This window comes from Cydia fagiglandana, chromosome 15, assembly GCF_963556715.1.
Source record: "Cydia fagiglandana chromosome 15, ilCydFagi1.1, whole genome shotgun sequence".
Taxonomy (NCBI): domain Eukaryota; kingdom Metazoa; phylum Arthropoda; class Insecta; order Lepidoptera; family Tortricidae; genus Cydia; species Cydia fagiglandana.
In genome coordinates this window covers 8,283,753-8,306,123 of record NC_085946.1, presented here as the reverse complement: position 1 = coordinate 8,306,123, position 22,371 = coordinate 8,283,753, and the positions used below count along the sequence as shown (strand labels likewise).

Sequence of the window (22,371 nt, the reverse complement as noted above, 5' to 3'; positions counted from 1 at the left end):
TTTCCTTGATTATTTTTTTTTTAAAGAAGAAAGCGTTGGTATTTTAGCGATAAGAGCAAGCGACTTTCAATCCGGAGGCCGTGGGTTCAAACCTTGGCTCGTGCCAATGAGTTTTTCGGTATTTATTTATGATAAATTATTTTTCAATAAAAAAAACGTCGTAAGGAAACTGAACTAAATAAACTCAATAAGGCCTGCATTCCCTTCTGGCTTGAAAGGTCAGATAGCAGTCGCTTTCGGAATAGGTACGCACGTCAGATGGCAGTAGGGTTGCCAGATGGTCGGGATTTGGCGGGATTCTCCCGATTTTTAGCATGTGTTCCCGATTCCCGACAAAGTGAATAGTGTCCCGAAAAACAGCTTCACGTTATAAAACAATAATTTCAACTGTCGTCGAGAGAGCGAGCGACCCGCGTTGATAATATAAGTAGGTAGCTAATGCATTTTTTTTGTTCAAGTTCTCAAAGAATTTATACGAATTTTTATAAGATTTTTTTTTATATATATATAAAAACGTATATGGGCAGAACAGCTGACGTAGTGCCAATAATGTAAAATATCGTTGTTTTTAATACAATTATTTTAATTAAAAATGTTTTTTTTATCCCGACTTAAGTTCCAAAATCCCGAAACATTGATATTATTTCCCGATAATAGCGCCTTTCGATCTGGCAACCCTAGATGGCAGTCGCTTTCATATGCCAATTCTTGGTATTAGTTGCCAATGCGGATCCCGTGCCCGGGATCCCGTGAGCTGTGGCAAAAGCCGGGACAGCGCTAGAAATGATGATGATGTAAAGTAAAAAATATGTACAAAACTTTATAATCCGTCACCAGCGCGCGCCATAATACATTTAAGTCGTTTTCAAACAGCTTTATTTAACTAAGTTGAGAAACATCCCCAAGAAAAATTGTATTAGGTATTCAAGAAAATGTAACTTCCAACCGCAAAAATTGTAAACGGATAAGGGGAAAAAAAATTAAACTTTTCCTGGGACTTAATAAATCTCTGTGGAGTCCGACGGAGGCCTAATGCGATATTTATCGTTCGCTTAATAGAAACAAACACTTCGCGCAATAAATAGCCCCATAAAATAAACGGAATGGCTCGCCGTGTGCTTTTTAAAACCTACATTTTTTTTCTAGAGCTTTCCATGTATGACTTGCATTTTCTGTTACTACGTATCATAATATCGTGTTTTTTAAATAATGGTTTATGACTTTTACATAATGAGAGGCAATAAAATATGACTGTGCGCATATGAAACGACCCGCCTGTACATAATTAGGCACCCATTCGTAGCTTCGGAACCTGGCCCGTATTTTAGCCTATATTTGGAAAGGGCTTTCTTTCTGATTAGATTTTCAAGGGCTTTTAGTAATAGTAATCGGTGTTGATAGAGATACTAATTCCTTAAGTTTGTTATTTGATCATTTTGCTGCCAAATAATATTTTATTCCAAAGCTGTTTACTTAAATAAATAACATCTGTATTTTTGTCTATTTGTCGGGAATATTTTGAACATCGGACTGTTATTGTTAATGTTAAATTGAATTGTCGATTCTTAAAATCTACGATATCACAAAAAAAAAAGAAAAAGAAATGTGTGGTGCGCGCCATTACTTTTATGGTGCCTATTTTTAGCGAACAATGAAAAATTAGAAATTCTAATACTTAGCCATAATGCACTGGCCAATAACCAAGACAATCCAGTAAACCAAGACAGTAAGCCATTAAAATTAAACTGGTGGTGATTATTCATATTAGGATTGTCTATTTTTAGACGATGTCAATATTATATCGGGTTGGCTTTAGTGGATTGCTTCGGAAATTGGCCTCGTGTATACCCTTTTATGATGTGAATAAGTAATATTTTCATTTTCCGGGTTCCGTACCCAAAGGATAAATAAAAATGGGACCCTAATACTAAGACTCCACTGTCCGTCTGTCTGTAACCAGGCTGTACCTCATGAAGCGTGACTAGACAGTTGAAATTTTCACAAATGATGTCTTTCTGTTGCCGCTATAACAACAAATACTTAAAAGTATGGAACCCTCGGTGAGCGAGTCGGACTCGCACTTGTCCGGTTTTTTTAATCATTAACCCTTTTGTTTTTAGGTGGCGGTCGAAGGCGAGCGACTACGGCGTCTACGTGAACGCGTAGAGGCGCAGGAGCTGAAGTTGAGGCGGTTACGAGCGCTACGCGGCCAGCTGGACAGGAACAAGCAGGCGAATATCGCTCTTAGTGAGTAGATTATAAAGTTTACTTTCCACTGTCTAGCTTCTGTCTGTAATTACTAGAAGCGCGGGCGCTGAAGTGGCTGTGGTTACGATGCTGGGCGTTTTCGGAAAAAAATATTTGGGTAAAATATCACTGTCCTACGACTTTGGTATACTTTTTTACCGTCAAATACTGTTTTAAAGTGTACTACATGTATACAAAAATTGTAAAGTGATTTATTATCTCAGTATTTATGGTAAAAAAACTGATTAAATGGTACTTTAAAGTAAAGAAAATGTACAAAAACTGAAGAAAGGGAGATGATTTTTGAGTGTCCCATGCACACTTTGCATACTTTGGATCCAAATATTATATATCTGCCTCCTTCTAGGCCCGAACCTGGTTGTTGTGTGATAAGATCGTACCAGCCAAAATCTATTAAAAACCTTATTTTTTAGCACCTAAAGTAAAAATATGCATTAAAGTTTAATTTATTGTTGTCCTTCAATATCGACGTAGTGGAAATTTCCACCAACGTCACGGAGTTTTTACCAACTTAGTAGCAAAAATCTACTAATATCATACGGATTTTTACATGATCGTAACATTATGTTCCTATAATTACCCGGTGTTTAGGTTTTACAAGGCAATTGGGCTCGAAAAAAGCTAGTGTAGGTTGTGCGTCACGATGTGCAGAAATTTGTTTTCCACAACGAACTGAATTAAACTGAAGATAAGGAGTCAATTATTGACTAAATATTTATGAATTACGTTAGATTACTATGTGTTGTATGATATCAAATAATTATAATTAAGAAAATTCAAACGATCAGACCGCTATTTCGCTTTATTAACCAACCGGCATGCCTACGTCACATCCAAAACGTTACGTGATGTATTAGTGGAACAAAAAAACGTGACGTATGGAATGAAAATGCACGGTTTACATGCCGTCAGTTTAAGTTGCCAAAATATAGTAGGTAGAGTGATATTAAAAACACACAAATAATTTTATTCTAGCTATATTCTTCTAACTACTCGACCTACTAGTAATTACTTAGCACCAGTGGCGGCTCGACCTAAGAAACGCTGGCAGGCGCAGGTTATGCTTTAGACTGCAGCAGTATTGCAGTACGACAATACTGCTAACTGTAAATGTCAAAAAACTGGGCAGCAACATCTATTTTGATTTTGTAGCAGTAATGCAGTCGGCAGTATTATCGTGCTGCAATACTGCTGCAGTCGAAAGCATAATTACTGCAGGAATTTTCAAAATCTGTTAAGTTAAACTATAATAATAGGTATTAATTACTAAATTATTTAATTTAGTACAACATTAAGTAGGTATTAAATTAAGTAGCTATTTTCCGCACATGTAAACCCTTCATGTAGTTCCTAAACGCGATATTATGGTCCATAACGTCACTTTGTCCTACTGTGGCTGTGATTGATTTTATTAGAATTTATATAATTTTTTAGGATAATTGATACTGATTTCGATCTCATTTGCAAGAATAATATATGATAATTATTAAAAATATCTTTTTATAATACCTTTACCTTACGTTTTTTATAACAAAATGATTGCAAAGCAACAATTAAAACGAAAAATGTGACGTATTGGAAAGACTTCTTTAAATAACTTTATTGTAATACTTAGTATTGCAGTTGTTATTCGTTTTTAGAAAATTAATATTGTTTTGTATTTCAATAAATAAAAACTGGTTCACTTAAAACACTCCGATCTTCACTTAAAACCTGCCTAAAACTTGTAACGTAATGGATCGTCACATTCGCTGTCATTCAGTTTAAAGTGATTTATTAGGAATATAAATAATTTATATAGAAAGAAAGTAACATTTTCATAAAATATATAAATAGTAGATTTAATTCAACCCATTTTTAGTCAAAAAAATTTTTTTTTTGGTGTGTGGAATTCCATTACGTGACGGACTCTAATTCTAAAAACGCCCTGCTACATTTTATACATTTTATTAATCTGTAGAGATAAGACTACCCGTCCCACCTTTATTAACACAGTTAGAAAAAAGAAGGGAAGTCGATCCAGCGGGCGACATACTGTCGCGTTCATCATGTCCCAGCCCTGCTGGAGCGACATTTTTAAACTTTAATAAGTAATTAAAAGTTTTTTTTTTTACCAGTGTTTTTTCACTACAAACTAAAATAAACGAAATTAAACTATAATTATTTGGTTTTACAAATAGGTCGAAGGTAACTACGAGTAAGTATAAGCCAGCCGGGCTAGCACATGATTGGCGCGACAGTATATCGCGGCGAGATAAACTACCCGTCCCTTTTTAATTAATATAGTTAGAAAAAGACGGGTAATCTATCTCGCGGCGAGATACTGTCGCACCAATCATGTGCTTCCTACAGGTGCCAATCAAATTCTCCTTAAAATTAGTGTCGTATTTACGAAAGACGGCAAATTTTATTGTTTACGTTCAATTTTGCCTGTCGCTTTCACCGTTCACGTTTTGAAAACCTTTTTAACATTTATAATGCAATATAAAAGTGTTTACGGGGGAAAAGTGGTTAGCGTTGTTTGGTCAGGAGGGCCCAATAATTGTCATTTTGCTGTTGAGTAAACGTTATGAACTTATGATACATGGTGCTTTGGCGAGGTGAATTACTGGTCTCAAGTGTACTATTTTTGGACACACATGAATATAATGTTAAGGGCTGATTTAAGGCTCCTCTTCACGTTGGGCCAACGCAAACGCCAACGAGGGACGCAGCCATGCGGTAGAATAAGATAGCAATATCACTTGCTCCCTCTAACGCAAAAATAGACGGCGCGCGAATTCGTATGCGATTTTAGTTACATTGCGGACTGTTGGTTACGTCAAATTCAACCGACCGATCAAAAACCGCAATGTAATGAAACTCGCATGCACTCGCGCATCGTCTAAATGAGCCCTAATGGATAATTAAAAAGTCTATAACATAACATTTTTCAACCGTTTTCCTGACGAAAAGTTATGTTGTTTTTGCGGCCCAACATGTTGTTAATTTGCATAACGTAGTCCGCTTTAAAAGGCTCAGTCATAATTGAACAATTCCAGTTACCATACTCTGTATCTTTAGGTATTTAAATAAAAGTCAACAAAATCTACCCTCAAATAGCTCCTTAAGCCAGTCGAGGGTAGATGAAAACATTACATGATCAAATAATGTAGGTTAAAGTCAGGTTGATCAGTGACTGATCCAGGCAGTTTTGTATTTAGTCGGTTAACCAATAAATGTTATAACTACCCGAAAATGTACAATTTTTTACTTTTTTTAAATACCTTAAGATACATACTATAATAAGAATAATATGTATATTCAATTGAAATAGAATCTGACTTAAAACATAATCAGATAATCACAGCCCATTATAGTTACTTAAGATATATCCAAATAAACAAAGTAACAATATTGTCATGAGCACATAAAACTCTTAAGTACTCATTATTTTGTCGTAACCCACGAAACGGCCGAGGGATTACCACATTACTTATGATTGATCAGTTACGCCACTTATGATTACTATAAGTAGAATTAACAAGCTTTTCCTCGACTTTTGTTATTCTGAACGCTTTTCTCCATTAATTATTTAGGTAAGCTTTCGTTCTATGAAGCCTATCAGCATGTAATGGTTGCACTTTTATCGTTTATCATGTCATGCGTTACTCTTGCACTTAACTAACTACCTCTTAGAGCATATAACCAAACAGCCATTAACAGGCGTTCCCCTCTGTCGAAAATAGGCGGCCAATCATCATACACATTGTATGAACTGACATTTATCTGACATGCCTATTTTTACGTTACGTATACGTTTGACGTGCCCCTCCCCCGCAAAAATCGACAGATGTGTCCAGGAAATTACACACAAGGTGTCTCCATTTGTTATATCCTCCAAGAATTACCAACTTGTTAAAAAGTGACGACTACGATGACAAACTATGAAAGCTCGACCATCTTAGGCGCGCTAGACGTAATCATTTATTTTGGTCTAATCTAATCTAGGTATGAGTATAGAAAAAAGAGGAAAAGTATAATAATAGTATACTGTATGAACACATGCCTCAACTAGGAGAAGTCCACTTAGAAAAATAATAACGACGTTCTTACACAAAAATAACGAGTTACCTCGTTAGTTTTTGTCTGATAGTTAGAGAAATCTCTTGAAATTCACTCTCTAAATAATATTATTATGTTCGTTTTATTTTTTTAATTTTAGTCAAACGCTCCATGTTTGACTGGTTATAATACGTTCATGTACTAATTCATACTAATTTTGAAATTAAGTACCTATTTTAGGTGCTGTAATCCAGTAAAAATTTGTACATGAGTATATAATATATATTTATTTGTGTTTTTCTATAACTTTTATGCACTGTACCTTCACAGATATAAATCTTTATATTAATCTAAATAGAATTTGTATTGGAGGTTTGTTTTCTAATCCCAGATGAAAACGTACAAAAATATAAATAAAAAAAAATTACAGTTTCGAGCAACCATATCATCCGACTACAATCGCAAGGAAAAATATCACCGTTTTTTAGTTTCCGCCTGCAGCGTGTATTGTAAAAAGAGATACAAAACTTCGTGTATCCCAGAGGTGCAGCGCCCCTGGAGATGTAATTTCAGGCGTCGGAAACCTTTATTTCGCGTGCATTTAGTAGGTATAATCTCTGCCGCTGTGCTAAAATGATTCCTATGTTCGGTTTAATCCTCTTATTATAACGCCCGCGGAAGCGCTGACTCGACGTGCTACATTAGGTTAAGCTTTAATGATATTAATTCGTTTGTATTACCATAATGGGACAGGATTCCGTCAGTATTGGCGTTTAACATTTAAATGTCGTCGAATGTGTCATTATTAATTTATTATTCTTCAAATAGTAACTTATTTTTAGTTTGTCAGATGTTTCAGAACAAGTAGCACTTTTCTATATCTGTCGGCGGCCGATCGTAAAATCAGGCATATCGTGAAATTCCTAGGCATATCGTGAAACGTGAAAATCTTTGACTCGTTCCCTGAGTCGACGGAGCCTGAAGCTACCTAACAAACCTATCCTACCTATCAGTGTTGGCCGAAAGTTAATGCGAATTGAAAATATTGGCCATTAACCACTATAAATTGAACCTTAAACCGTAACGGACGATTACAGTTTACGATTCAATTTATAATGGTTAATGGCCAGCATTTTCAATTTGCATTAACTTTCGGCCAACACTGCTACCTATATATTGGATTAATGTGACAGTCGTTAAAACATTACACAGGAACATTACGATCCGCCTGATCTTACTATCGGCCGCCGACATATCAATAGAAACACAACATCGTCCGGTGACAAGCAAAAGTCACTAAATACTATCAAAAAATTAAAGTAACAATGCACTTTATTACACTTGTAACACGGTTTATTGTCCAATGATTTAAATGGTGTTAGTTAGTGACTTGTACTTGTCACCCGACGACATAAGTATTGTTGACAAGAATAAAAACCGGGCAAGTGCGAGTCGGACTCGCACACGAAGGGCTCCGTACCATTATCTATAAAAATGGTCACCCATCCAAGTACTGACCCCGCCCGACGTTGCTTAACTTCGGTCAAAAATCACGTTTGTTGTATGGGAGCCCCACTTAAATCTTTATTTTATTCTGTTTTTAGTATTTGTTTTTATAGCGGCAGCAGAAATACATCATCTGTGAAAACTTCAACTGTCTAGCTATCACGGTTCGTGAGACACAGCCTGGTGACAGACGGACGGACGGACGGACAGCGAAGTCTTAGTAATAGGGTCCCGTTTTACCCTTTGGGTACGGAACCCTAAAAACGAACTATATCAAAAAATTAAAGTAACAATGCACTTTATTACACTTGTAACACGGTTTATTGTCCAATGATTTCAATGGTGCTAGTTAGTGACTTTTACTTGTCAACCGATGACACAAGTATTGTTGACAAGTAAAATGTTATTTAGTGTGTATCAGCGTTGCCGTGGCGATAGCGGCAAATCAATAGCTCCCATTTATTATTTAACAAACAACCCAACCACATGTTCATTCCTACACGACTGTAAAAGACGCGTGGGAAATCGAACCGCGCTGACATTGAGCCACTTACGTGAGGCGACGTATTTAATGTTTCAATAAAAATGATTTTTGCATCAAAAAACTTAACAATTTTGGCTCAGCGGTCCTCAGAGAATCTTGGCCTCCGAAACGAGAGCGTGCCACCTGTTCCGATCCTGCGCAACTTCCTGCCAGTTACTGACGCGAAGCTGAAGCAGAGCGGCTACCGCGAAAACCGAAATTCGCAAATTGCGGGGATCTTTCTCCTTCACTCCAATGAATGGCGTAATTAGAGTGACAGAGAAAAATGCCTGCAAATTGCGAACTTCTATTTTCGCGGTTATAGTCTAGATCCGCCGTCACACTGTCTTTCCAGCGATATCAGTACCAGTTTTTCCATGGAAATTATATTTCCAAAATCCATAAAACAAAATATTTAGTAAGAAGAAATTCCCTTTAGGTATAAGTCATGGGTATATAGTTTTTTTTTTATATTAGTCAAAATCCGTTTATCTACTTACAACAAATTTAACATGCCTGTTAGTTAAAATAGAGTTTAACTAAGTGACAATCTATTAAAACATTTTTTTTTAATAGCTAATAGTTTCAAAAATAATATTACAATATCATTCCTCTAGGGCACAGATTTATTAACTACTTGTACGATACACCCTCCTTCTATTAGTATCGTTTAAAATTGCGACTGCGACATCCATATGGGCCCTTAGGCGTATCCATAATGGCGCTGGTATCGTACGGAGATAAAAATAAAGGCCGACATGAACGTCGGCACCCCATCCAATCATTTATGGTCTTAAAATGTATCACGTATCGGTATGACAAAACAATATGTGACGTTATCTATGAAAAGGGACCTTATTGTCGATGGCGCTTACGCCATTATTAGCGATGCTCCGATATAATTTCAATGCCGCGCGACGTTGTGCGGCGTAAGCGCCATCGACAATAAGGTCCTTTTTCATAGATAATGCCCCATATTGTAACAAGATTGATTAAGGTCCTGGGCGCCTACCGCGAAAACAGAAATTCGCAAATGGCTCCCCTTTCTCTTTCACTCCAAAGAAGGCGTAATTAGAGTGACAAAGAAAGATGCCCGCAATTTGCTGACTTCGATTTTCGCGGTTATAGCCCTGATTTTATGACGTAGACACATCAAACACTCAATCGTTCCGTTTTGCAAATACAAACATAATTAATGATGATGGAATTTAAAAAAATGCAACCTGTGTCAGAAAAATGACTAATGTACAATCTTGGACTTTGGTTTCGAAGAGAAAGCTTATATCAAACGCCTCGTTGAAATATAAGCAGTAGTACTTATGTTTAATTGGCTCCACACATTTCACTCAATATACAAAAATAAGGGCTGATTTAGACGGCACGCGGTCTCGCATGCGATTTTAGTTACATTGTGGACTGTTGATCACGTCCAATTCAACCGACCGATCAAAAACTGCAATGTAATGAAACTCGCTTGCGAGTTTTCGCATCGTCTAAATAGGGCTTAAGTAAAATATCGTATAAATTCCACGATAGACTACCGTTCGCTAGTTTTACAAATAAAAAGTGACATCTACCGGGAAATTGAGTAAACATATCTAATTAAGCGTTTTATACAAAGAGGTCACTCTCATTTAGTATTGCCCCTAAATATGTTTTGGTTACAACCAAGTGACAGTACTGGGACAGTGACGAGCATTCAGACGTCTACATTGTACGCATAGTATTTCCAACGGTAAATATTTATCTCATCAGTTCTAGATCTGATTATTATAATAATTAGTTATCTATCTAAGTAATGATTATGGTTAGATTAATATTAAATTATATCCTAATCTCGCAATCCCATTGGCAGTTGGCATATCAGCCACTGAGCCGGAATACTGATGATTAGCTTCCAATTAATGCCTGACGTAGTCTAGATGCTTCTCGCATCTGTTAGTTTAGTGGAAATTCCTGTTGGCATACTGCGAAAATCGAAATTTCGTTATCTGCCTCTCTATCACTGCATATTCGAGTGATAGAGAGACAATAAGACAAACGAACGAAATTATTGGTTCGCGGTATTTAGGCCATAGGGACTCTCGTTGTACGCAAACCTATATAATTATATTAATTTAATTAATATTAACTAATTTATAGGCAACAACATATCTCTTAAAATTTAAATAACAGCCTACTAAAAATGAGGTAAAACTAATTTATTCTAGATTATGAAGTTAGTTTCATTTAACTCCATTCACATAATAAATGGGTAGGTATTTAAAAATGTATATAACTTTCAACAAACACGTCATAAAACCTCTTTACGAAATATTAATAAACTGTATTTTGTATGTTGGATTTCCAGTGCAAGAATGAAAACTTGTGTTAAAATCGAATAACAAAAACTACGTAAACATTTTATTACGCGGACTGTTGACGCGTAACAAAAAATCGTAAATACCAACAGTCCCAACGAAAACCAACGTACGCTTTTTTGCATTTTGTGTGTCCGCTAAAAACTCTGGAGTTTTAGTGCCGCAGGAAAATCTCGCCAAGGAGAGAATTAATGTAGAATTAGGCTATTTACGTAGTCAGCTCTCAACTGCCAGTAGGACTGCCTGATAAACTGACATAATCTGGTGAAAATTTGCAATATGTTTAGCTTTGCAAAGACTGACTTTGCCAAAAATATTGACTGTTATTTCCGTTTTTAGTATTTTGAGTAGGTAATGGTAGTTTGAAACTATTAATGCAGAATAAAAAATTAGGCGATCAGGCGGCTAGGTTAGTGGAATATGGTTTACAAAATATTACAAAAAGCTTACGCTCCACAGTTATATATGTTGTCGCGTTACGTGCTCTGCCAATGAATTGGTAGAGCACGCAACTGAGCAGCTGGAAGGATGAAGGGTGAAGAAATGAAAAGTAAAGACTCAGGGGTAGGTAACGTTTATTTTTCCAGGTATAAGTGGTGGGTCAATATGGCACGGCTGGGAACTTAAATTGTCCAACAACACCGGGAAATTGTAGTAGCGTGGTAGGTAGCACGGTGCCCCGGGGTGCGGCGCCTGGGAAACGCGTTCCCACGCACAGGCGCGCGGCGTCAAGGAGGGCGCGATCAGGCGCGCGGCGTCAAGGAGGGCGCGCACAGGCGCGCGGCGTCAAGGAGGGCGCGCACAGGCGCGCGGCGTCGAAGAGGGCGCGAACAGGCGCGCGGCGTCAAGGAGGGCGCGCACAGGCGCGCGGCGTGAAGGAGGGCGCGCACAGGCGCGCGGAATCAAGAAGGGCGCGCACAGGCGCGCAGCCACGAGGAGGGCACGAACGGGCGCGCGACGTGAAGGTGGGTGCGCACAGGCGTTCAGCGAGGGTCACCAAATCAGAGGCTTGTATAGTAGATTTGCGTTTATAATTTATAGTGAAAGTAAAGTATTTATATAGTAAGTTACGCCAGGAAGAGGAGGGTTTCTTGAAGGTGCGGGGCCTCACTTGGCCCCGCACGGACCCTTAATTTAGAAAATGCTCAGATGAGAGCTGGCGATAAACTCAAATCAGAATGACGGTTGTACCGCTTTTATACCTGATTCTTTGGAACATCTAAAGAATCAGATTTACAAGATTTCAAATTTAAAAATAGTCGAGTACCAGTTATGATTTTACCAAAATTTTGAATAACCTTTGCCGAAAGTATACATACTAGTCTTTTTAGTGGTGAGATCCGAACAGTTGAAGGGTGATTGACGGGTTACGTCAATCATCTTACAAAATGTAAACAATGAAAGGATCCCGGAAAACACAGCGATAATATTAATAAAATTCACCTCAAATTACATAAAATAATTGGAAAAACCTAAAGGTATGTATTGAGGTGGCTTAGGGCATATGGAAAGTTATAAAAATAATAGCCCGAAGTAAGCACGTCTGTGAATTTCAGATATAGTACAAGGAGTATTTTGATCAGAGCCATAATAAGCAAATCAGAATGATCGGACTTGGAAAGCTAAATGCAGGAATTGGAATAAAGGAACAGAAAAAGGAAGGAGGTAATTCCAAGGTAAATGCTACAATGTATCGATACTTAACGCCATTTTTAGCGACTAAACTATGTACATTAAATATTATGTATATATGAACTGTAAGCGATGTGACATATTCCTTTTTCAATTACTCTCAACTCACTCAACTATCGATTTAAGAGGAAATAAGACGACGTTGAAAGTTCAATCCGAAGCGAACAGTATTAAATAGAGAACGTATCGTTGCAGTAAAAAAAAAACTAGTGTTTGAACTCTATACTTAAGGTCAAAAAATACAACAGTCAAAGAACCATCTGCCGTATTCGAACTTCAAGATATTCACAAGAGACGACACGCACTAGATCCATTCCGTCTGTGATGACGCTGTAACCGCTGTTCTTATAGATACGAAAAACGTGAGTGTGCGTCTTGAAATTTACTTAAATAATGTAACTTAAATACGAAGTGTTTTGTTATGATCCCGGTAAAAAAAAATCAATCAATCAACTGCCGTATTCGAACTTCAAGATATTCACAAGAGACGACACGTACAAGATCCGTTCTAGATACGTTATATTTTAGATATTTAGTGCCATGCCTTATGGGAAACGGTCGCAGAGATAGTTCAGAGCCGGAAACCGCTACCAACTTTTAGTATGTTGTTGGGCATGGCATTAGGTCTCCAAAACTGCCGGGAGACGGCGGCGCCGGCCATCTACTTCAGCGGAATGACGTCATCAAAATGACTCCCGCTTCGTTGCGAATATTGCATACTGCACCCAAACTATGCATAGCACATACACGTGTGGGGTATTAAATGAAAGCCAATTAAATAAACTTTATTTTATTTATACAAAGTGTACCAAAATATGCAACTGTTTAAGAGAAATTTACAAATAAATAAAAATTACGTAAAAAAATATTCGATTATTTGGGTTTTACAACCAAACCAAAAGTCGGACGATAAAACAAAGTACTACAACATTAAAGATGACGTCTCAAGCCATACACTGATATCAATAAAATCAAAATTGGACCAAATATGTGGAAATTATGCATCAAAATGTAGATATTTGCCCATACAAATGCATAAAAGTTAAAAAAATCCAAATTGGTCATTTTCAGGATAATCCGCATAAGCTCCTAGTATGTTATTAGCAATATAACCTGGATCCTAAAACTGCCGGGAGACCATCTCTGTTGTTCCTCAGTTACAAATAATGACGTCATATAAATAATCACTGCCGAAATTCGCAAAATGTAAATTATAGCTATACCACGAGTCTCACATACACATGTGTTACATGTAATGAAAGGTTATTAAATGTATTATGATTCACCTAAACATTATTTGTAAAAAACATGTACGGTTTCAGAGCTAGAAACAACGAAATAACACTTTTTATGGAAAAAGTAGATATGTATCAATTTTATAGCTAAACTAAAATCGTCATAAAAAATTTGCGTATAATATTTGAAAAACCAGTTATTCAACTATATATCACAATTTAAATTTTACATTTCCGACAAAAACTGTGGAAGTTCTGGAAAAAAAACTAAAGCGCCCCAACAATTCTACCTTAATGCGCTCATATTATGCAAAGAATAGTTCTAATTATCGAGTATTAAATGGATGAACATTACATAAAATACATGAAAACGACATTTTCGAATGGAACCATAATTAAAAAAATAATAATTTACTAGATAAGTAAGCAAAATACTGTTTCTTTAAGTACCTAATCTCCTCCTTTCAAAGTCGGTTAAAATATAGCTTTTGTGACCTGGGCTACAAAGACACATAAATTGACACCTAATTTATCAAAATCAGTTCAGTACTTTTATGCAAACGGTACCTACACATGCACGCATAGATAGCAAATTCTGCCGTAGTCGGACAAAAAATTAAAATTCAATAATTAGACCTTTACTATTATGGCCTGGCGTGGCTTGGCATCTAACGTTGAAACCCTCAGGCCGTAGATGTTAGCAGACCAGAGGGGTGACCTGTATTTCGGAGGATCAGAGTGAAAATTCTGCCAGCCTTCTCAGCTCAGCCTTGAAACCCTTGCACCACTCAAGATTCCACTTTTATAAGAATACCCAACTGGCGCGAAGTGGCGCAGAATAGGGCAGAGTGACGCTCTTTAGTGTCAGAGGTCAAGATCCTCTTTGGGTCACTGAGCCAGTGATGTATGTATGTATGTATAAGGCTAATCGAGGCTTAAATATATAATTATGTATCGCATTAAGTGAACTGATATGGCATTACCGAGATAAGGCATTTTGTATTAGGCATGTACCTACTTACTGGCATGTAACTTTACATTTCTCTAATAATGTAGCGTTAGGCCATGACAATAAGAGTCTATTTGATATTAATATTTACCGCGACTACAGCAGGAACTGCTATCTACGTATGTAATTATGTATTTTTTACATGAAACAACTGAACTGATTTTGATAAATGAGGTGTCAATTTATTTGTCTTTGTAGCCCAGGTCACAAAAGCCACATTTTAACCGACTTTGAAAGGAGGAGATTAGGTACTTAAAGAAACAGTATTTGGCTTACTTATCAAGTAAATTATTATTTTTTTAATTATGGTTCCATTCGAAAATGTCGTTTTCATGTATTTTATGTACTGTTCATTCATTTAATACTCGATGATTAGAACTATTCTTTGCACAATATGAGCGCATTAAGGTTGAATTGTTGGGGCGCTTTAGTTTTTTTTCCAGAACTTCCACAGTTTTTGTCAGAAATATAAAATTTAAATTGTGATATATAGTTGAATAACTGGTTTTTTAAATATTATACGCAACATTTTATTGACGATTTTAGTTTAGCTATAAAATTGATATACATCTACTTTTTCCATAAAAAGTGGTATTTCTTTGTTTCTAGCTCTTAAACCGTACATTTTTTTTACAAACAATGTTTAGGTGAATCATAATACATTTAATAACCTTTCATTACATGTAACACATGTGTATGTGAGACTCATAGTATAGCTATAATTTACATTTTACGAAATTAGGCAGTGATTATTTGTATGACGTCATTATTCGTGACTGGGGGACAATAAAGATGGTCTCCCGGCAGTTTTAGGACCCAGGTCATATTGCTAATAACATACTAGAAGCTTACGCGGATTATCCTGAAAATGACCAATTTGGATTTTTTTAACTTTAATGCATTTGTATGGGCAAATATCTACATTTTGTTGCATAATTTCCACATATTTGGCCCAATTTTAACTTGATTGGTATCAACGTATGGCGTCAGACGTCGTCTTTAATTTTGTAGTACATTGCTTTAACGTCCGACTTTTGGTTTGGTTGTAAAACCCAAATAATTGAATATTTTTTTACATCATTTTGATTCTTTTGCAAATGGCTCTTAAACGGCTGAATATTTTGATACACACTGTATAAATGAAATATAGCATATTTAACTGGCTTTCATTCAATACCCCACACAATTATGTGCCATGCATAGTTTGGGTACAATATGCAATATTCGCAACGAAACGGGAGTCATTTTGATGACGTCATTCCGCTGAAGTTGATGGCCGGCGCCGCCGTCTCCCGGCAGTTTTGGAGACCCAATGCCATGCCCAACAACATACTAAAAGTTGGTAGCGGTTTCCGGCTCTGAACTATATTCCCATAAGGCATATGACTAATTAACTAGTTCTCTTTTGCAGCGCAATTCGGGCAACCAATGTCACTTTTATGTTAGATAATAGAGTAAGATATCTATTAGATGGGAATTGGATCTCTAAGTCATATCCTGTGGAAATCGTTCAAGAATATCTCCAGAATTGCGCAAATGTCAAATTTGACAGGTTAGATCTTAAACATATCGTTATCGTATCTTGGTGATGTCTAAAAGATATCTAATAGATGTCTATTTCAAAATCCGAGTCGGGCCCCATAGGTATTGATTGTGGCTAGTGGCAAGTTGGTAACCAGGGTACAATTTTTTTTAAATTCAAATTTAGAAAGGGACGACCGTACGAAAGCTCAACTCTCCTCTCACTCAAAACTGATAAATTTATGACATACGCTCGGAAAGAGGTAACCCCGCTCTTGTTTTTTCTCATAATGTCCGAATTGTTTCCACGAAAAATTGCGAGAGCATACAGCCTACTAACACAAGTGAGAGAAAGTCAGTCAAGTGTTATACCCCTGGTCAAGAGCCAGTGCCACTGATTCTCGAATCAAAATACTGGTTATACTAATCCTACTGTGTTATTGAATGGGAATCCTATCGTCGTAAAGACGTTTTGCTTGGTCATTCCGTGACAATGCTGCAGTTTAGACGCCCGCTTACATCGCTGTTAAATCGATATTACTCGAGTTGACACTTCCATTACCGGCCCGCCACTGGTGTACTTCTGGTGGAATAGACGCTTTATTCTGCTCTATCAGCACAGAAAGTTATTATAATAAGGGATTTTGTTGCAGCTACTGCTTACTGAGATTCTTGGCTTAAATCGTCTCATTTATCTGTGCGTTTCTCTAAGGGGTCATTTATTGATATAAAGATAGTAAACAGCTTCAAAACGTAATGAGTTAATACTATTTACTCACTCAACTCACAACTCAACTACATACACATCATTTGTTTAAACTTTTACGATTTTTACATTATTAATTATGAAACGTTATTGTATCGCTCCGAGACCATGATGGCCGTCCTCAAAACATCGAAGGTAAAGTGTAAAATTTTACTATACGCGATGAATTAATAATATTTCTCGTTTCTCTGCGATTTTGACCGGAACATTTTGTCCTATATTTTGTTACAAACAAAACAAAGTGAAAAAATATCTGATATTTAACAGCAATTAAATTAAACTATCTAAATACACATAAATATCACAATAAAGCTGTCAAAGAGTGTCAAATTCATTATAGCAACGCAGTTATTAACTTATTATTATTATTAAAGTGTCGTAACCGTCGTTAAAAAATCTGTCGCTTAAGACATTTCATAACATACCGGTCCATATAGTTCAATCTGAGGACAGGCAAGTCCAATGTCAGACATCGGTAGACTGCACTCGAAATAGCGTGGTCTTGATCCGATCTGACCTATTTACGGTGCAGGTGGCGCCTTATTCGGAAACTTATATTTAGGATTCTATATTAAACTCGTAAAATATGGTATTCATACTTGCTAGGAAATATTACTTCACGTAGACGTTAGTTTTATGAGATACTTAAGGTTAGAGTGCGGACGGTGCAATCGGAATTATATGAAGTACCTAAAATAGAATCTAGGTACTTCATAAACTTCAAAATGTTTTTAAAGCAACACCTTTAAATCGACAGAAAAATTATGTTTTTCACAAGTAAGCTCGAGCTCATATTTCAATAACTTCAAGGTAACTTACTAAATCAAGAGTGAACAGGCACCTTCTGGGCGAGCTCGCTCCATCGTAGGCCACGTCTACGCCTCGGCTAGTCTGTGGCCATGAGTAAACCCATGCATAATAAAAAAAAAAAAAATCATCGATTGGTTTCATAATAATTATCATAATCGAATTTGTTAATTACTTAATACCAAACGAAAATTATTTTTCAAAGAGCCCTTTAGTTAATATTTACAATAGGCACCTATTCATAAACATTTTTGTACAATATCCCATATAACTGAGCCACCGATAGTAAATAGGATTCCAAATGATAGAAACCTTTTTCCCATTTAAACAAACGGATCCAGTGCTTTTTTTTATCGCCCGACCGCAACGTAATCTCGCCCTTAGTAAATTTATTTTAGCCACTTTGGAAACAAGGAGAAAGAATTCAATATTGAGTTTATTATTCTCACAACAGTAGGTATGTCGAGCTCGCGACGAGTTCGGATAACATCTGCATATTCTATTCGATTTAGGGAAGGTCGAGCATCCGATTCGATTTTATGTTCGCTTTAGAGTAAATATCCAATTACTTAAGGCAAGTTCAGCTTGCCAAACGAACAATCTCTCACTTGATAAGTGTCGTAAGGATAGCAATAAAATACGGCTTTAGTAGCAATCAGGCCGAGTGATAGCATTAAGGGCTGTATTTTTGTAAATTATTTTCCTTTGAAGCATTTATCTTGCTTTACGCGAGAGCTATTGAAAGACGTAAGACGTAAGCTTGCAGATATTTTAATTTTAATTGCAGCTTTAAATATTATTTCTCAAAATTGCGTTAGTTAAATAGTTAGCGGGTCGAGTTGGTCGCTCAACTAACCTATTACGGCGTTAAATGAAAGTTCTTTCACATAAGTAAGAAGTTACTAAAAGGCCGGCATATAATGACTTCAAAGCTAGCAATATGAAAGGCCGGCACTTCCCATATTTCTCGCTATACCATTACGTCGCTCGTTATTTTTGTATTGCCGCTTACACTTAGGGCACTTTAGGAGGTTTCTATGGTACGTGACTTTTATTTAGTTCCTCGTAGATTGACTTTTGCTCTAAACTTCCTCAGTTTACAGAAGAAATCCGTTCTACCCGCGTATCGCTGATCGATCTGTATCGACTATAAATTCATTCATGTTTATATGGTGAGTGTCCTCACCTCTAAACATAATCTAGTCATTAACGGCCGACGCCTGTTCCTATACGTTAACGTACCTTTAATGTACCTCAAACAGTATCCTATTTGTATAGTGAGGAAACCAAACAAATTAGCTTGATTACATAATGTTACTTCAGCATTACGGCCAGATAAACGTTAAACCCAATAAAAATACCCATACGTGACCCAAAATAAACGGTTTGTACTCGCTCGTATAATTTCCCGATCAGAACGGCCGGGTTGCAGAAATCGGAAAACTATCGGACAGGGTTCACAATCAGCGTAATGAGGGAAAACGTGTAACGAGATTAGCTAACAGTGTAGGAGCAGTCCACTAATATCCACGTTTGTGCCTCTACTAATGTTCTCTCTAGAGGCCAAAGGCAGTAACTATGCTCAAAATACTTAATCTTTTACTCCATTTTTCTGAGCTTGTGGGTAATGTGGGACCGACCGCAAAAACCCCACTGACACAGAGTGATGCTTGGGTCGGAAACAAATGGTACTTTCAACTGTTGGAACGCTGTCATGAAACATTACCTCGTTTTTAAACGTTTCTTCACTCTCTTTAATTGTTTTTTTTTCAACACACTTTTCTAACGTTTGTCGGATTGTGGAGTTCTTGTGAATTATATGTATATGTATAAATAAATGTTTCAACTATAATTATTTTTACAATAACCTACTTATCTTAATCACCTATGTGTCTTCAGGGTAATGAAACACTTTGGCATACTTTAAACATTTCAACGATTGTATTTGTCAATTTAAATTATTCAATTTTTTGTACCAATATCACCCCATTGATAATCAACATTAGCTGACCTTTTGTTCAAAATCAACACCTACAGTAATAATAGCAATTGAGGCTACGGTATAATTAGAATAGTCCAAAACAGCCCTCCACTAACTCGTGCCCCTAAAGGTCTGCGGTTACAGAAGCAATCTGTCGCGAGGTCGCTGTGGTCGGATCGGACCCATCACTTCTGACCGAAGCCTTGCGTTGTCACTTCAGTGCAAGCTATTTCAATTTCAATAAACTATATAGCCAAGTGATGATGGGTAATTCTCCGCCTAAACTTGAGACGGGGACCCTTTGTTTGACATAACGATAACGTTTCAAGTTATACTTAATGTATTGTTTGTCATATTATAATTAGGCCTAAAACTAATAACCGTTAACTTTTCGTTAGATTAACCTGTAGATAGGTTAGGTTAGGATTGTTTTATGGCAATCCTGAAAAGTTACGCGTTTCTGAACCAAACAAATGATGACTAACGAAATTGCGGACTAACAATACATTATAACTTAAAACTTCATTGGAAACAATAGAGACCCACTTGAGACATTACCATAGGGACCGTTCAAGTTTTAACGTATTTTACGAGTTCGTGCTTCTATAGTTGTCACCTAATTTGATAGTCAATTTAACTTACATGGTGTTCATGTTTATTTTCCAAAATTAAACGGAGTATATTACGAACACTTTGGAATCGGCTGCACATGTTGTTTCAATGTTTAGGTAATAAAGTGTACGTGGCGAGGAGCCGAGGCAATATTAGTGAAATACCACAGTAGCATTGAAAAGTATTGATTTTTCTATATCAACATGCGTCACCCCGACTGCGGCGTGTCACTGACTGGTACCGAAATATCATTCCTTGTGTCGTGTCACGTAACGGTAAAAATATCAAGTTCATTTGTTTTTTATTATCAATTCATCTATCATGAAATTGGCTGTCACTAAAATCTACCAACGTTAAAGAGTTCCTTATGATAATTTAACTCTAATCCGATTCCGAAGGATACGATTCGACTAATTAAGCTAATTAATTAAATGTACTAGTCGTCTGTCTAAGCTACTTTACGGTAGAGTAATTAGGGTAACAACAAAATACGTCAACAACAAAAAGTGTCATTTTTACTCGATCATTAATGATAAAGTTATATTTTTAACGTGTATCAATTGTTATATTTACCTATTTGATTTTCTTTATTCCCTCAAATCTTCCTCCCTTCCTTTTAATCCTCAAATCAGATAGACACAAGTATTTTTATTTTACTCGTTATTAAGGATTATGAATACTATGTAACGTAATTAAATTCAAGCATTTGACTGGTACAGCCATTTTTATTTTTACTGGTTATTAAGGATTATGAGATGTACCTAATTAAATTCAAGCATTCAACTCCGTAATTGATACGGCAGACCTCTTTAAATCACGTCAATTATTTCAGACAGTTTAATAAGGCTTACTTTCAGCAGCAACAGTTTAGCTGACAGCGGCATTTGTTTTACTTTTGTCCATATTTGGTAACAATTGGCTTAGCAGATGTCGGGAACGTGAAACACAATGTCGAACAACCCTTTTAGCTTTGATCCGTTTTACGTAATAGGAAGTTTTGTTTTATCCTTTCTGTTGGTCGATCTTTGAATAAAATACATGGCGGCAAAGTAAGTTTAGTTTCTGAATAGATTAGCATAAACTTTGTACAAGCTGTTTTCATCAGTTTAAAAGTTTACTTATTATTTACGATTGCGTCGCCATATTAACAACTGTCTAAATTAAAGAAAACTTGTTCATTATCATTATACCTAACTCTTTTTACATGCCTTGACGGCGATTACAAAGCGATTGCCTACATGTATCGAAGTATGTTTGATCCTTGAAAAATCGAATGTTTTCTCAATAAATAAATAAAGGATACTTGTAAAATACGCAGAGTTGTTATTATGGGTAACTTTCGACTGGACGCAGCGGGGCACGTAACAGCCAGTAAATTGGTAGCCGAACCCCGCATTGTGTGGTAGGGCACGAAAAATATTTCAAACATTTCCGTAAAACATTTCATATTTCGAACGAAGTTCACTCACTGGTCAATATAAAGCGATGAAGCGAATAAAATTAAGTTGGGTTGTTTCGTTATAAAATAAATGTTGTGAGCCAATTTAAATTCTGAACTTGATACTTTTATCTACTTACATTCAAAGAACTGCCGGCGTATTATGGTCGGCTTTATCCATCTTTATCCACGTGATAAAATAACTGTCACTTTTTAACACAGTGGGATAGAAAGTGACGGACACCGTTTTATCACGCTGTCACGAAGACAAGAACGACTATCATATCCGTACTGGACGTCATTGGAGACCAGCATGCTCTATATTTGAAAACTATTTTCGAAAAACTTTATCGAATTGTAATAGGGCCTGTATAACACAGTAAAAGTGAAATACGCTCCCTAAGGACCTTTAGGCGGCGTACTTAAATCAATTTGGTCGGGTCTCAGAGATCGCGATACATCTACTTTGGGTGGAATGTTCTATTATTCCGTGCCTAGGGGCCGGCCTGTAATGTTTTCTATGGCCTTCGATATGCTGCGAAATGTGCTGCTAAAATGTTTCCGAAATTGATAAGGCATTGAAAAGGCTCTTGAATTACATTTAGAACG

The 22,371-nt window shown here is 36.6% G+C and overlaps 1 protein-coding gene across 11 annotated transcripts in view; it reads left to right on the top strand.

Annotated features, from left to right (window-relative positions):
* LOC134671299 (apoptosis-stimulating of p53 protein 2-like) overlaps nt 1–22,371 on the top strand; it is a 408,163-nt gene that overhangs the window by 344,867 nt on the left and 40,925 nt on the right. For all 11 annotated transcript variants that reach the window (XM_063529120.1, XM_063529123.1, XM_063529122.1 and 8 more), the window contains one exon: nt 2,121–2,247. In XM_063529120.1, the coding sequence (XP_063385190.1) occupies nt 2,121–2,247 (127 nt within the window). The remainder of the gene's footprint in view (nt 1–2,120; nt 2,248–22,371) is intronic.